The 15,314-nt window shown below is 37.1% G+C and overlaps 2 protein-coding genes across 2 annotated transcripts; both read right to left on the bottom strand.

The window, feature by feature from the left end:
• Positions 1 to 2,602: 2,602 nt before the first annotated feature.
• Positions 2,603 to 6,087, bottom strand: LOC116253891 (uncharacterized). The gene is made up of 2 exons (XM_031628877.2): positions 5,793 to 6,087; positions 2,603 to 3,347 (listed from the first exon to the last, which is right to left on the bottom strand). The coding sequence occupies exons 1-2, from the start codon at positions 5,863 to 5,865 to the stop codon at positions 2,719 to 2,721; spliced, it is 702 nt and encodes a 233-aa protein (XP_031484737.1). The 5' UTR covers positions 5,866 to 6,087; the 3' UTR covers positions 2,603 to 2,718.
• A 2,926-nt stretch (positions 6,088 to 9,013) lies between these two features.
• Positions 9,014 to 10,854, bottom strand: LOC116255072 (bZIP transcription factor 53-like). The gene has a single exon (XM_031630814.2). It carries the CDS (start codon positions 9,670 to 9,672, stop codon positions 9,190 to 9,192), a length of 483 nt encoding a protein of 160 aa, XP_031486674.1. The 5' UTR covers positions 9,673 to 10,854; the 3' UTR covers positions 9,014 to 9,189.
• Positions 10,855 to 15,314: the final 4,460 nt, after the last annotated feature.

Here is a 15,314-nt window from a genome sequence, read left to right as displayed (position 1 = left end):
TATTTGGTATTTTAGTACATGACAAGATTGGGCGATCGTCTTGCTATTGAGAGAGAGAGAGAGAGAGAGAGAGAGAGAGAGAGAGAGAGAGAAACAAGTTCTGGTGACAAGGAGTCACCAATCAAGGAAGACAACAGAAGAAAATAAGAGGGAGATTAGAGAAAAGTTCGCAAACAAAACAAGAAGGACAAGAACCAGAACAAAAGCCAGATGAGGGGGAGAGAGAGAGAGAGAGAGCTAGTCAGAAGAGAGAGAGAGAGAGAGAGGGCGGATAAAATGGGAATATATAACAAAATTTGGGGACAAGAGGTCCCCTAGATATAAAAACAGAGAGAGAGAGCATAAATTTCTATTCAAGCATTAAGATAGGTTAGACCCAAGGGCAAAAAGGGAGGCTTTTAACTCATTAAAATTGTTTTTTTTTCTTTTACAATCTAACTTTATAGATATGATCTTAAGACGAATTTGGTGAGAAACATATATTAAGTTACCTTACTTAAATAATGTCTTTTTAGTTTTTAATAATCAAAAAATTGACAGCTCTTATAACATCAAAATTTTGATAGTAAAAGGTTCACTTCTTTTTTCTCTTACAAAATGACTTGAACTAAAACATGATTTAAAAACATTAGGGTATCATTCACAGGGCTACATGTTCTTAAATTATTCATGTTTATAAGCACTAAAATTAATTCACAGGGCCACAGGGATGAAGCATGCCATTGTATTTTGACCTATAATTTTAGAATGAACATATATATATATATATATATATATATATATTCTTGCACAAGTATAAGGTCGACTTATAGATGACCGAAGCCCTTAGCTCACAGCACGACTAAATGAAATAACGTCTCAAGTTGACAGGAAATGAAAAACTATGATTGATGAAATATTCAATTGGTTCAACACTATCTCCTCTGTACCGAAAAGTCGACGATCCTCTTTACAAGTTCTGGCATCCCAGCCTTCAAAGAGTTATTCGGGCCGTAGCGGGTAGTCACGATCTTTATTCAGAAATATTGAACTTGTAAAATTTTGTATGTAAGATTTGAAGCAATACTGATCTTCTCTGCCACCGGAAATTTGCAGTTTACAATGGTGAGCACGGGCATAGATAGGTGAGGGTTTCGTGGGGGCAAAAGCACCAAAGAACTCATTCTTTGAAAGTTGGTTCAATTCGGATGGATCCAGGGGCGGAGCTAAAAATTTTTCATAAGAGAAGGAAAAATTAAATTTCTAAATTTTGACAGGAACAGAAAGCTGTCTGTTCCTTTTCAAGGATTTTAATAAAGAAAACTCTCTCTCTCTCCTCTCTCTCTCTCTCTCTGTGTGTTTGGTAGTAGGAAAATGCATTCTTTGGAACCTAACATTCCAAGAATGTGGGACAAAATTGGAGCACATTTGTGGAACATTACATTTCAAAAAAATCCATTGTTCTTATTACCAAATGCAAATCTCTGTAAAGGGTGTTGGTGCAGCTGGTTAGGCCAGTGGGAGTAGGTAGTTGGTTGGTAGTTCAAGTGACATGGGCATTGGGCTGCACACGAGTAGAGTCGAGCTCGAGTTGGGCCAGCTTGAGCTTTACTCGACTCAGTAACTTGATTTTGAACTCGAGTAGAGATTAATAGAACAAGCTTGAGTATGACTCGACAATATGACATCGAGCTCGAACTCAACTTGTTTAACTCAAGCATGCCTAGTTTCTTTTAACTTGTTAATTCTGTTTAACTCGTTTAGTTGCTGCTTATTTAACTATTTTCTTATTATAGTTAAACATTCATTATGTAGCCAAGTCAAGCCGAGTTATTACAACTCAAACTCGACTTCTTTAACATCTCAAGTGTATATTTGAATTTGAACTCGACTCGTTTATAAACTAGACAAGTTAGAGTCTAGCTTTGATGAGCGTGTTCGAGTCAAACTCGAACTGGCTCGACTTGTTGTACGGCTCTACATGGGCGTCACGCATCCGCACTGTAAGCTCCAAAGCAGTTAGTAGGCACTAATGCAGCTCTGGAGTTTAAGAGTGCTTGGACTTGCACTCGGGCAGTGAGATCTCTTGTTGCTCACAAAGAGAACAAATATTCTCTCTCTCGCTTATATGGAAAGTGATAATACCAAAAGAGGCACACAAATATTGAACTTTAGGGTGTATCAAGGAGGAGAAGCGAAATAAAATCGACATGTTGGATTTCTTCTCACTCACAAAGAAAATAAACTCTCTCTCTCTCTCTCTCTCATATAAAGAGCACTCCATAGCAAAGAGGCACATTAATGTTGAACCTTAGGGCGCGTCAAGGAGAAGCAAAATACAATTAAAACGTTCTCTTTCATCATTTCTGTCCCATTTTCTAGGTTCAACTAAAATTGTGAAATAAACCGTTTATGCAACATGGTCTGATGAAAAATGTAACATCGTGTTTGAGTGAAGGGAGTAGGGACAAGATAGAACCTATAACCTGTCTCAAACATTCTTCTCCACAATTGAAACACCGCTTTTTGGCTTTGTTTTACAGCTGCTAGGCAACTTTATCCAAGATTGATGGAGCTCTTGTTAGCAAACCTTGGTTGTTATATTAAAGGAAGTTACAACTGATTCAGATAATATATTCTGTCAAACAAACAGTGTGTGTCCATATCAATGTGTGATTTTACTGTGAGAAGGAAAAAGAAAAACCGGCAGTTGACTAATATATGTTCAATATCCTCATGTCATAGGTCATAGGATTCTTCAGAAGCTCCTGAATCTGTAGGCGTATCGTATGATGCTTCATAACCAGCATTGTCCTCCGGCACAACGAACTGCAACATATAGTTGACTCCGTTAATTACATCATAGACCATCAGCCCTATTCTGCCCCCAAACCAACTACCCACATGGCTGCCAACAAGGTAACCCAGTCTTCCAAGTCTCTGCTCTCCTTGAAAGCCTCCGGCATAAGTCCCAACCAGCGTCCCAGTGCCCCTAAGAAATCCCTCAGTCATGCTGCCTCCATAGTAGATTGCTTCAAAGAAGTCCCAACCAGAAGCAATGATTGGCCCTGTGATTCGTTTCGCTTGGCGAGTCGCCAATTTTGCTGCTTTGGCCCCTTGTTTCTGTGCCTGCTTTGTTGCTTCTTTGACGCTTAGACCCCCAGAGAGTGCCTCATTAAGGGCATCCTCAATGGCCTTCTGCCTGACCTTTTCCACATGAGCAGCTCTCATATTGTAGACGTACAGCTTCACACCTTCTTTCACACCACATGCCAGACTTCCAGAACCCATGTCTAAGCAATTTAAGAACGTGAATTTCCCACTCTTAGATGATGACTCCTCCCCAACCAGTTGTCTGCATTTTTCAGCTGTGAAACAGGAGAAGATTGAATCACTTCTGCAATGGACATGGATTAACAAGGGAATGACCGAAAGCACAAGGGGAGATCCTCAAATGAATAAGTTTCATGCCCCAAGCTGCAGCATAGTCAAGACTCAAGAGTAAAGCCAAACATTCAGGCAGTTTAACAAGAAAGCTATACGGTTTCTCTCCATAATTTATGGTTTATTAGTACAAAGGTTTGTAAAGTCAAACTGGAAAATTGGAGAACAACATGAGTTAGTGATGTAATGAGGTCTTGCTGCACAAACACACGAGATAATTTTCTTTTAATCATGGATGTGCATGCTGGGAGAGAAAAAAAGGAAGAAATACGTGCAGCTTTGACAACGAGCTCAGATGGAGCAAGCACCTGCAAGATTTGTCTCTGCAACAGTAAATCCAACCATCTCCAACTCAAACTGTCACCTATAAGCTAGATTCTGCAATGAATCTGTACTCTACAGAGAAGGGCAAAAAGTTTTGTTGGGACCCAAAAATCTATACAATTCAAGGGTAATTACCAGCTCAAATACAAATTTAAGCAAAACATCATCGGTACTCCCACAAAAATAGAAGTATAGGTCCATGACCAATGAGGATCTTTTAAATGCACCCTGTACAACCCCACAACCCAACACTCCAGCCCCAATCCAGCGATTTAGTCTGAAACTTCATGACAGCAGAAGTAAAGATGAGGTTTTCCTCGATTCAGAAGGCATGCCTAACTTCAAAACATGACTGCTTGCTCTAACAGCCACAGGACAAAGAAAAAGTGGTTGGAAACAAGTTCAAGGGAAAAAAACCAGCAGCAAATTGCTGACCACCTTAGAGATGGAAAATGGTCTGGTATTATGCATTAAGTCACCAATGTCTCCATTAGTGGGAGCTGTATACATTTCTGCAAATACACTTCTATGGAAGTCAATGTGGAAAAAGGAAAGAACCAGAAATATGCAAATATTTTTCAGAGAGAGAGAGAGAAGCATTCTGACACTAATGACCTGCAAGCTCGGACACTTCACTACCAAATAAGTTTCATGAAGCCTCCTGCCGCAATAAACAAACTTGCCAGTCAGCAAGAATGAGAAAAAACCACAAGGAATGTAGATTACTAGCGGTAATGATGCACATAAGGCATAGAAGGGAACCTCAGAAATGAAAATTCACAACACCATCTGCCATTTCAAAACCGGCACTTGCTAAGGGGAAGGACTTGTGATGGGGTTAACTATAGGCATTAATTGCAGAACGTGAATAACCTTTCACTGATTACACTTACACATTGTACATCTCTTAGGACTGTGCACAAAATGCACCATGGATCAAACAGAAAGGGCCAAAACCCAAATATGCAGTTATCAAAAACAGCGCGGTGTGAACTCTTCAAATAGAAACTCAAAGAATAGAATGTGGTGACGAAAGTAAAAGCAGACAAATAATTAAAATTTTACAAGAAACATCGTGACTTGATATGCCAGTAACTGTCAAAAGTTTAAAGCTGTTACCACTAGAACCATCGTTACCACCAGTAAACAGAAAACACATGAGAGGCAATACGTGAAACAGAAGACAAATGTTTTAGACTGGAGAAGGAGTGACAACTGTCAAGCAGAACTTCTAGAAAAGACAACCGGTCTTCCAATTCAAATAACTTTTCAAAGAACCAAGACTTAGTAACATAAAACAAACAGCATGTAGATGACACCATCAATTATATTCATTTCGAGAATCTGACAATGAACGAATTTGGGGAAGTACCACAGGCCACAAAACTGAATAAAGAACCGCAGAAAACTGAAGAGAAGTAACAGGAATCCAAACATAAACAGGAATCAGGAATCCACCCACAAAGGACGCTCCCCTTTAGCTAAGAGAGTGAATACTCAAAATCCTCTCAATAAATTCTTTTCTTCAAATCTACCAATACTCAAGGAAGCATAGACAAATGAAGTAGCAGAAAAAAGTCAGACCCAAAATCAGCTTTTGGAAAACCAAAATAAGACAATAAATTCACTGAAAGAGATCGACCGCCTCGCTAGTTGGGGTCTACAATCAAAACAGTGAAGATCTTCCTCATGCCCCCACGAGACTATCTCTCAAGCACTACGATTCCACTCGAATGCACCAAAAAGCACAAGATTACTATTCATTCCTTTGCCACCATTCCCTCAAATTGGACACGGAGTTAATCATAAACAGAACAAAAAACAAAAGCCAATTCCCAATTCCCGAGAAACACAATACCCAATTCCACAACTTACTCAACAAAATGATAGCCAAAAAGATCACAAAGAAATTCACAAATTTTTCAAGACCAAACAAATAGGAACTCGAGCAAACGGATACTCAACTAGATAGAGTAACAGTCAACCAATCAATTGAAACATTGACAACGTAAAGACAGGAAAAGATCGGGAAAGGGTAGAAGTACCAGTGATGCTCAGAGCGATTAGGCCCGTGACGAAGAGAAACAACTGGACCCTCCGCTTCTGGATATCCAACATCTTGTCTCCTCCAAATCGAACTATCAGAACACCAAAAAATCCTAACCCCTAATCTTCGATCAAAATGGAGACGAAACCCTCATCGGCCTCAGGGAGAGAAGAGAACAGGCCAGAGGGGAGAATGAGAATCGACAGCCACCGGGGAAAGAGGACACCTTCATGCAGAAGGAAAACGGCCAGAACTTTGGAATCGACGGAATTGTCCGTCGGCACGTGCAGCTGGTCGAAAATATCGATCGACTTAACGCGATATATTCTATGGGTCACAGCCCTTGGGCTGTGTACCCAACCGAACCGAGCTCATTCACTGGCGGACCTGAGTTCGGTAAAAATTTTCATTTTTTTAAAGTATATAGAAATAAGTAAATAATTGTAAGATATTTAGAAAAAAAAAAAGTGTCGGCAACTGCCAGACCAGTTTATATGTAGTTGGGCAATGGCAGAGGTGGACTTGATCATGAAGCTCAAGCTGAGCTCAAGCAGCCTTGAATTGAATTGGTAAAATGCCAATTGGGTGAATCAGCCAATTCAAGTGAACCAATTGTATTTCAAAGTAATTGAAAATATATAAAATTAATTAATTGATCAGTTTTTGAAAATTTGAGATCTTACAAGTTCCCATTATTCAAGTTTTTTGGCGGGATTTATGCTTATCTAGATTTTCATTGTCTAGTTTTTTCAAAATGTTCACTTAGGATAAACCACTTTTATCGTTAACCTGAGTTGTTTCGGGGCTTGAATGGACGTTTGAACTCTGAAAGATTAACACACCCAAGTGTAAGTGTGACAATGACTACATTATTTGAATCTCAGGCCTCTTGAGTTTGATCCGCCTTTCCACCTGATTACACTGCGCCTTTTTAAAAAATTGTCTAGTTATCTACGCAACATCCTGACTCACTCTCACGCCAAGTTCAAACCCTTGGTTTCGTAGATCCCAACCTGTATCCTAATAGTTTTGGTTTCAACTCAACATATTATGATTATAGAACAAGACAACCAACCATTTGACAACTTTATAAGATATTTCACAATCTTTAATATATAACTAAACTTTTCAAAGTGAAAAATTAGAATCCACCCTCTTTTAAGACACATGCTTATGTCGTGAACCCCTCTGATCTCAAATGTAACAATCTCACTCACTCCTAACTGGGCTTGAGTTTTTATTTTGGTAGATCTTAACTTGTGCCCTAACAGCTTCGGTTGCAATTCTAAGAAGGCAATGAACAGGAATAAACAACCACTTAACAACCTCATTTATAAGTCATTAAAGATCACTTCAATGTTCAATAAGCGACAAAACTTTTCAAAATACAATTTAAGAACATTTCAACAAAAATTGGTATTTTGTCATAGGTGCCCTTTCAATAGCAAGAAATAAATTTTTGGGACAAAAATGTCATGAGAGGCCTTCTTCACCAATCATAGGGGCAGCCAATTATTTTAAGTCAACCAATACATAAACAAAGAAATTTGTGAAACTTAGTGGGGTACTACTGTCAAAAACCAATTTAGAAACCACCAAACATAAAAAATATATCGTGTTAATCAATGTCAAAAATTGTTGGGATCCATACTTTGAGATTCTGTCCTCATTGTTAATGACAATATAATTATAAAACTAACGTTGTAAAAGAATTAGTTCCTTTGATGAAGATTATGACCTTAGTAATGAACTAAAAATCAAGTAAGAAAAGCTATAAAGAAATATAAACTCATATCGGTGTACTGTCAAGGAGTGGATGTAATATATGTCGGCTTAATTTGTTTTGCAGTAGATTTTTTTTTTCTTTTATCGAAGACAAATAAAAACAAGAAAAACATCATGGATATATATTTTTGCGTTGTGAAAATCAATTCCTGAACCGAATCACTTCGGCTGTTGATTCCTTGAATCGACAAATTCAGCAGAATTGATTGTGAATTGGCCAAGAATATTAAAGAGTTGCTTTTAAAAATAAATAATAAAATCAAAACTTAATTTTAAAACAATAAGTCTTCAAATATTTCAAAAAATGCCAACAATTGAGACATGGCATCCCTATGATTCAATGTCGTCGACGCATTCGGACAGAGTCGTAACTGCTTACTCTCTCCTTATCATTCCGGCGGACGTCTATTCTGTCCTTACAAGGAAGAGAAACAACATAGCTCGCGTATGAATCCTTTTAAGGTTGCAAATCTTTCAAGGCTGAAATCCTTGTTCTATTGGAACATATGTTGCCAGGGATTTTGGGATTAGCTTTGCAGAAGGGTTACTGTACTTAAGGATGTAAGCAATTAAAATATGATTTAGAGATTCTGATTCTTTTGGTTGCAGTGAATCTGACTGACCCAACTTATTATAAATGTGAATTATCTTCGTTTGAATGGTTTACATCCTCAGAATCAGTAAGCTGTCTAAACATGTGCTGATTGATCAGTTCTTTTCTGAATCCCTTGTGTCCTCTCAATCAATAAGCGTTTGCAGATTGATCAGTTTTTCTTTGACAACCTAGGCAGGATCTTTGTTCAGAATTTGGTCCAAATTTCTCCACATAAATCCAGTTAAGAGGCGTTTCATATACCTGGAATCATGGAATTTTAGAATCACAATGCTCGATTGTTAAGAAATTAAAACTATTAGACAAATGAGGCACTTTTGTTTCAAAAGTTAGGAAACTGAAACCTGAAAGTTTGGTTTCATTTCAATTTGAGAAAGAACTATGTTTCTGAAATTTTCATTCTTCGATAGATATTCTAAATCATCAAACACCCCCTAAGAGAATCAGCTTTTATATCCTTCAATTTGGAAGAAGTCGAAAGTTTGACAACCGAGCTTGTTTCTTCACATAACCCGTTGGGATCTGCCTAACATAAGTTACTAGAAAGAAAATTTTGATTCTAATAATTGCTTGTTCTACATTATCAAGAAGCAGTTCAGATTTCATGTCTCTCATTTAATCTTTTATGGATTGCAATCACTTTATCAATCTCCACCTGATGCATACACCAACTATTTGAGCAGGATAAAACCTGAAAATCATCTCCCAAACAACGAAACTGAATTCTGCAGAAACTGAATCACTTGACTCAACATCACCAAGAAGAAACCACTATACAGCAGATGCAGAGAACCAATTACTCCAATGTGCAACAACCAGAATGACAAACAAAAACAGGACATGAACTTGACCAATTAGAGAGTACATTCTCATTTTTAACATCAAACCATGACAAGAAACACGGGAACAAAAGGAATGACAGAAGACAAACAGTGCTACAACTGATTAAGACCAGACTGAACAAATACCAACTTCTCAGATTTTTCTGACTCAAAGATCAAACAATCAGTGCTGGAAACATGTCAGCAGATCCAAAAACGGGCTGGAATGGGCAAGGAAGCTGCCATGGCTTCAAAAGGGGGTCTGGAATTTCGGGAATATCCATGGCCATCCCACTGAAATCCTCCACGAAATGAAGCACAGAGTTCAGGTACTGAAGCCTTTCAGTAAGCTCATCCAGCTGAGCTTTCAAGACAGCGTTTTCGCCTTCAATCTTTTGGTACTGCTGTGCTGTTGCATCGATCCTGGATATCATCTGATTGTTCTCAGTCTGAAGCGCAGTCACTTGGTTCAACAGTTCATCCAAGCGCTGCTGCTTCCTCATCCTTGACCGCCTGGCCGACTCCCGATTCGATATCATCCTTTTCCGCTTCCTGTCGTCAATTTGAGGATCCCCTTCAGATCCAGAACTGTTCTGCATAGGAGGGGATGCTGCAGGTTTTGCAGAATCTGTGGCTTTGAATTGGAAACCGGAAGACATCGAATATAGATGACCGAATCTCAGAGAAGAATGTTCAATGATTTATTGCAGGATCAACAGGAAGGAGATGGAAAGCTTCGATCAGATTGGTGCAGCTTTAGTTCATGAGAAGACGTAGAACCAATAGAGGAAGACAACAGAGAAGGATTGAACCATATGGGCCCTGCGTATGCGACTGGGGAGGTTCATAAAGCCGAGTAGGAAGTTGCAGGTGCGTAGGCTCTTCCAAGGAACATCCGGAAATCTGCTCTGCAATGTGTAACCAAAGGCACAACACTGGGGCATGTCAATTTCCAGGTTCTGCAAAATCTTGAATCTAGTAGATCTCACAAACAGAAGGAAAATGTTCTGCAAAATCTTGAATCTAGCAGATCTCACAAACAAAAGGAAAATAGATGACTGAACATTGAAAAGTAATAAAAGAAAAGAGCAAATGTGGTTTCTCAAGGAAAGATCTGCCAAGGAAACCACCATACTCATACAAGGATGAATCAATTCAAATAGTATGAAAGAGAGATGGATAAATTAATGCATCTGGGAGAGAAAATGACATAATCAACAAAAATATCAAGTAGGTGGCCAAATTACGCATCTAATGCAGTAGATCTACAAATAGAGATTGATGTTGCAGAAACAAAAAACTCAAAAACAAAAAATATCAAAGAAAAGACAGCAAATCCAGAGAACCAACCCAGAAAAAACAAAGACATAACAAAATTATTGAAAAAACAAAAAAAAAAAAGAATAAGAAGAAACCTAGGAAATCATTGGCAAGATCTATAAATAAGACCAAAGAGAAAACGTAGGTATTCGAAGAACCACATGAAACAAGTCATGAAGAAAGTTAAAGTCTTCGCTTCGGAAACAGAAATCTACAGACGACCAACAAAACCACAAGAAGAGGGTTGAAATAAAACACAAAAACCTGCAAAATCTTTTGCTTTGGTTTCTTTTCAGCTTTTTCCTACGCCAAACACAAAAACAAACAGAACCATAACACCCAGAAAAACAAAAGAAAGCCAAGCAGGGCCTTCTTCCTCTAACAAAACCCCAAGAGAAAGAAGAAAAAAAAAAACCTCAAAATCTCTGAAACTTGGGTCTTTTCTCCTTTTTCTTGCGCCAAACACCAAGATCAGAAACAAAACAAGAAAACTCAGGAAAACAAACAAAAGAGATGAAAAAACTTGCCTGAAAGACAAAATGGGCAAACCAAGGGCACCAAGAAGAGGAAGAAGAAGGGAATATGGGTTAGGTGGCAGAGCGGCTGCGAAGAGATGAAGACCAAGAAGGAAAAGAAGGTTAGAACAGGTGCGGCAACACCTATTTATATAGAAATGATATTTCGAGATCGGGACTTGGTAGCGGTGATTTGGATAATAACTATTTATAGTTCAAAGGGAAGAAAAAAAGGAACTTTTCTGGAAGCAACACGGAATCTACCCATTGTTCCATTGTTGGTGGTGGTGGACAACTACAAAATGAATTCAACCGATGAATGAAACGGTCGGAAAGAACCGGAGAAAAAAGGAAAAAGGAAACCGTACTCCACTTTGCCCATAGAGCAGACTCCACCGGAGACGGAGCCTTTTTGGGGAAAAGGCGTGCGGTTTTAATACTATAAAAGTTCTTCCATGTGGACCTCTCTTTTTATCATAATCCCATAGACAAACTTCACCTTTTTCTTAATCTTTTACTCTCTTTTTTTCGCTTCCTTTTTTTCTTAAGTTTTTTAGGCAAAAGAAACAAGTTTATTTATATTTGATTTTTAATATTATAAATTTTGTTCTAAATCTGCATTGAGATCTAAAGCCTTTGGGCACTATAATATTTCTTCGCATTACTTTATCTATTATTTTGCGTATATGCAGACATCTTTAAACACGATCTTTGAAGAGTCTTTTTTAATTGCTTTGACGTGAAGACAAGGGATAATTTAATCGTCTGTGCATGTTTTATTTTTATATTAATATGTTCATGAGAAGAACTCTTATTCAACACCCTTTTTTTTTATTACCGAAGCATGCTAACCCTCCGTCATATTCTTTTTTTAAAACATATTTTTATTTTTAAATCAAGTTTTTAGTAAATAGCATCATTAGGTACACTAAAAGGTAAAACTTCTTTTAAGAAATAACTTCGCGATATTCATTAGAGGACATAACTGATGTTTATTTTTTCTCTAGAAAAGCAGAAGAGTTAGACAAGGTAGTTGACTAAATATGCTTTTCTTTATTACAAAACAGAGAAAATTTTTAATTCTAGGATTCCTTTTTTTTTTTTTTAAGTGAAACTTTTGCAGGGTTTGTTTGAATATATGGACTGAGTAATTAGAAGAAAAGTTTTTTTTTTTAGTGAAATTTTTTTGGACCTTTCCTTTATCCCATTTGTTTGATTTGATAGAACTTTCGTTTCCAGTATTAAAAAGTCAACGGCAAAAAAAATTTCCATAATAGCTCCAAAACATAGCTCCAAAACAGTCAATACTATATAATCTTGTTTTTGTCAGCTGATGTTTTCATTGAATTTGAAATAAAGTTTCACCTCTACAATGAAATTCTATGTAGTCAAAGGGGCCCTCAAAAAAAAATTTCAATTTTCTTTTTTTACAGGTGCCAAATATATTTTTCTAATTTTTATAGGACCCAAATTAAATACTTTGAAAATGCTGGCCAATAACCCATCCTTGTTAACAAACAAGAGCATTCTCCAACACTAGAAGTGATAGGAAAAGGGATACCCCGAAACTACTTCTTCAATCTTCAATCATATAGTGCTATGCGGCAAAAGTGATAGGAAAAGGCAAAGCCGACACTAGAAGGGGTACTTTTGTCTTTTGAAAATTATTTTTTTCTTTTTTTACCCCTATAAAATGAATTGTTGTCATGCTCTAAAAGGACAAATTTAGTCATTTCAGGTCCCGAACACGCGCTTCTCCAACCACATGACCCTGCACTTGGTAGTGCTCCACATCTCAATTTCTATTGTGTGGATAAGCAGATGAAAACGTGTTTTAAGCTGTCATCTTCCAAAAAAAATGAAGCTGGACAACGTAATGTTGCTGGCTTCTTAAAAGTCATCATCTGTACAACTTTTTCGGCCCTACTTCCGGCCCTGGCGGGCCTCTTAGTTACTCTTTAATTAAGACAAAATTGTTTGAAACACCGACAGAATCATCGAAAAACTAAGACTCCTCTATTCTTAAGATGGACGGTTGGTGGCTTCTTAAAAGCCATCATGTATACAACTTTTTCGGCCCTACTTCTTGCCCTAGTGGGCCTAGTTTTAATTAAGACAAAATTGTTTGAAACAAGAACAGAATAATTAGGAAACTAAGACTCCTCCATCCTTAAGATGGACGGTACCGAAGATTGTTGGGTAGATATCCAACTACCATTAGGATCATGATATAAGTGACCAAGTTCCAGAACTTGGTTGCTTACAGTCAGGGGCAGAGGGAAGGGGGGGGCCGCCTAGGCCATGGCCCCACCTTGAAAAATGAAAAAAAAAATTATATTAAAAAATATATAATTTTTTAAGTGTGTAATGTATTTTTTAGAGTTGAATTCAATTTGGCCCTACCCAGATCCAGAGGTTGGGCTGTCGGCCCGTCCCTAAGAAAAATCCTGACTCCGCTCCTGCTTACAATCTAGTTCCTTCTTCGAGGAGAAGTTTTACCTCTCATTCCTCACCAAATGATGGATAGTGCAATTGATCGAGTTGAGTGGTCCTATCGTGCTGGTATTAATGAGTGTTGACTTAGGTTGAGAGTTGCTAGCTGGTAGCTAATTTCGTGGGGTTTTCACTGTCTTTTTTCCCTTCTTCATCCTTTGTCATACATCATATGGAGATCCATTTCCTTCTGCTTGTCGGCAATTGTTTAGTTTTTTTTATGTTTAAATATAAAAAATTATTTCAAATATTTAAACTTGATTTTAAAAAGTAAGAGATAAGAAAAGATTGTGTTGTCTCTATAATGCAGTGGCGGAGCTACATTATTGCTGGTGTGGGCAAATTGCCCACACCAGCCCAAAAGAAATTACATTATTTACATACAAAAATTCTATTAACTCCGTCTTTTTTTTACATATGAGTGACCCTTAAAAAATTTAAATAATGTATTGGCTACGATAAGTAGCGCTTTGTTGATAACGCGGATTCCATGTAAATTTAATTCGGTTTTAAATATTTTTTAAAGTTTTATTATTGTTTAAATAACATTTTTTTTGAAGTCCATTCATTTCACACCCGATTCGAATGAGTAACAGAATCGGGCGGTTCACTGAATCACCAGCCTGGCCGATTCGTACGGCACTGTCTCATGGTCTTTGTGGGTCCCACTCGCCTCCGATTCACCTTCCTTTGCTTGATGAAGGAAACGAAAGGTGGTCCCACCACGCATTGACGTAAGCGCTTAGATCAAACCAAAAACGTCAAGCCAACTCCAAAACTTTTCTTTTATTTTTCACTTTTTTTTTTTTAATCAATTCTGTACTTGAAGGATTACAGCGTAGCTGCTGGTCCCGTTATGAACTTATGAAAAAGTTAGTTTATAATTCGACTTTATTATCCGATTCCCATGGAATATACCTTAAATTATATCTCTTTTTCGAATATTCACGAGTTTGGGTTCAAGTAAGAATAAAAAAAAGTCATTTGAATTCGAACCGAAAATTCAATTTGACAATTTGAATGTGATTTTTATATTCATATATAAATCCAAATCTGAATTTAAAATCAAATTTTGCTATTTTCAAAATACAAGCACGTTCGATATAAGATATCTGTTTAATCCGATCAAATATTTATGTATATTTGAATTTGAATATGAATTCGATCTAATGTCATTTCTTAAATTCAAATCTCATCCAATTTCTCAATTGAATATTAATTTTTTTCTTTATATCCATTTTTTTCGGTTTGGTTCGGTCAGATATCCGATTCAAGTCGGATGTATTGACGTCCCTATTCACGAGTAATGTATTTCTATCATTGAAGTTGATGTGGTTCAAGACCTCAAAGGCAAGGGAAATAAAGGGTTGTTTTGTGAGTGGCATGTTGATAACATCTTGCTTACCTGAAAAGTCAATTGATTAACGCCTTGCTGCTACCATGAATTGTTCCTCTTTTTTACTTAATTGTTTCAATTTTTTCTTTTTTTGCTTTAGTTTTGTCAACTGAAATTGTTTCATAAAATGAATGACTGCCCTTTAAAAGAAAGAGTTAAAAATACAAACCTTTTTTATGATATCTTCAAGTCATTTTGCCGAGCGACATGGTATTTTAGATTTGGTGAACGAGAGGAAATTCCACTGCTCGAATGAAGATTGAAGCCCACCAATAGGGATGTAAAACGGATATAAAGATATAATTATACCATGTTTTCTAAATAAAAAAATGATGTTATTCAAATATATTTCTTATGAGAGCAAGAACACTAGAATTATTATTCTATGTACTTGCCTCAACTTTTGAGACAGATTCATGAGATACTCACAAAGTGAACCAAACAAACCCCTAAATTCAATATGCATTTGAACTCATTTTCTTCTACTAATTCAATTTCAAGTCGTAACCAAATTTTGATGGGGAATTTGGATGAAATCCTCATGTAAATTTTCTAAGAACTCGGATTTATAACAAAA

This window comes from Nymphaea colorata, chromosome 5 (genome assembly GCF_008831285.2).
Source record: "Nymphaea colorata isolate Beijing-Zhang1983 chromosome 5, ASM883128v2, whole genome shotgun sequence".
NCBI classification, from domain to species: domain Eukaryota; kingdom Viridiplantae; phylum Streptophyta; class Magnoliopsida; order Nymphaeales; family Nymphaeaceae; genus Nymphaea; species Nymphaea colorata.
The sequence above is the reverse complement of the archived record's forward strand: the minus strand, read 5'-3'. Positions and strand labels throughout refer to the sequence as shown.

What these genes read in the sequence shown, in the direction of transcription:
- LOC116253891 (XM_031628877.2), bottom strand. Translation starts at nt 5,865, where the DNA reads ATGTTGGATATCCAGAAGCGGAGGGTCCAGTTGTTTCTCTTCGTCACG. An exon ending in AATCGCTCTGAGCATCACTG is followed by an intron (nt 3,348 to 5,792) that starts GTACTTCTACCC and finishes CCTGTTTCACAG; the next exon opens with CTGAAAAATGCAGACAACTG.
- LOC116255072 (XM_031630814.2), bottom strand. Translation starts at nt 9,672, where the DNA reads ATGTCTTCCGGTTTCCAATTCAAAGCCACAGATTCTGCAAAACCTGCA.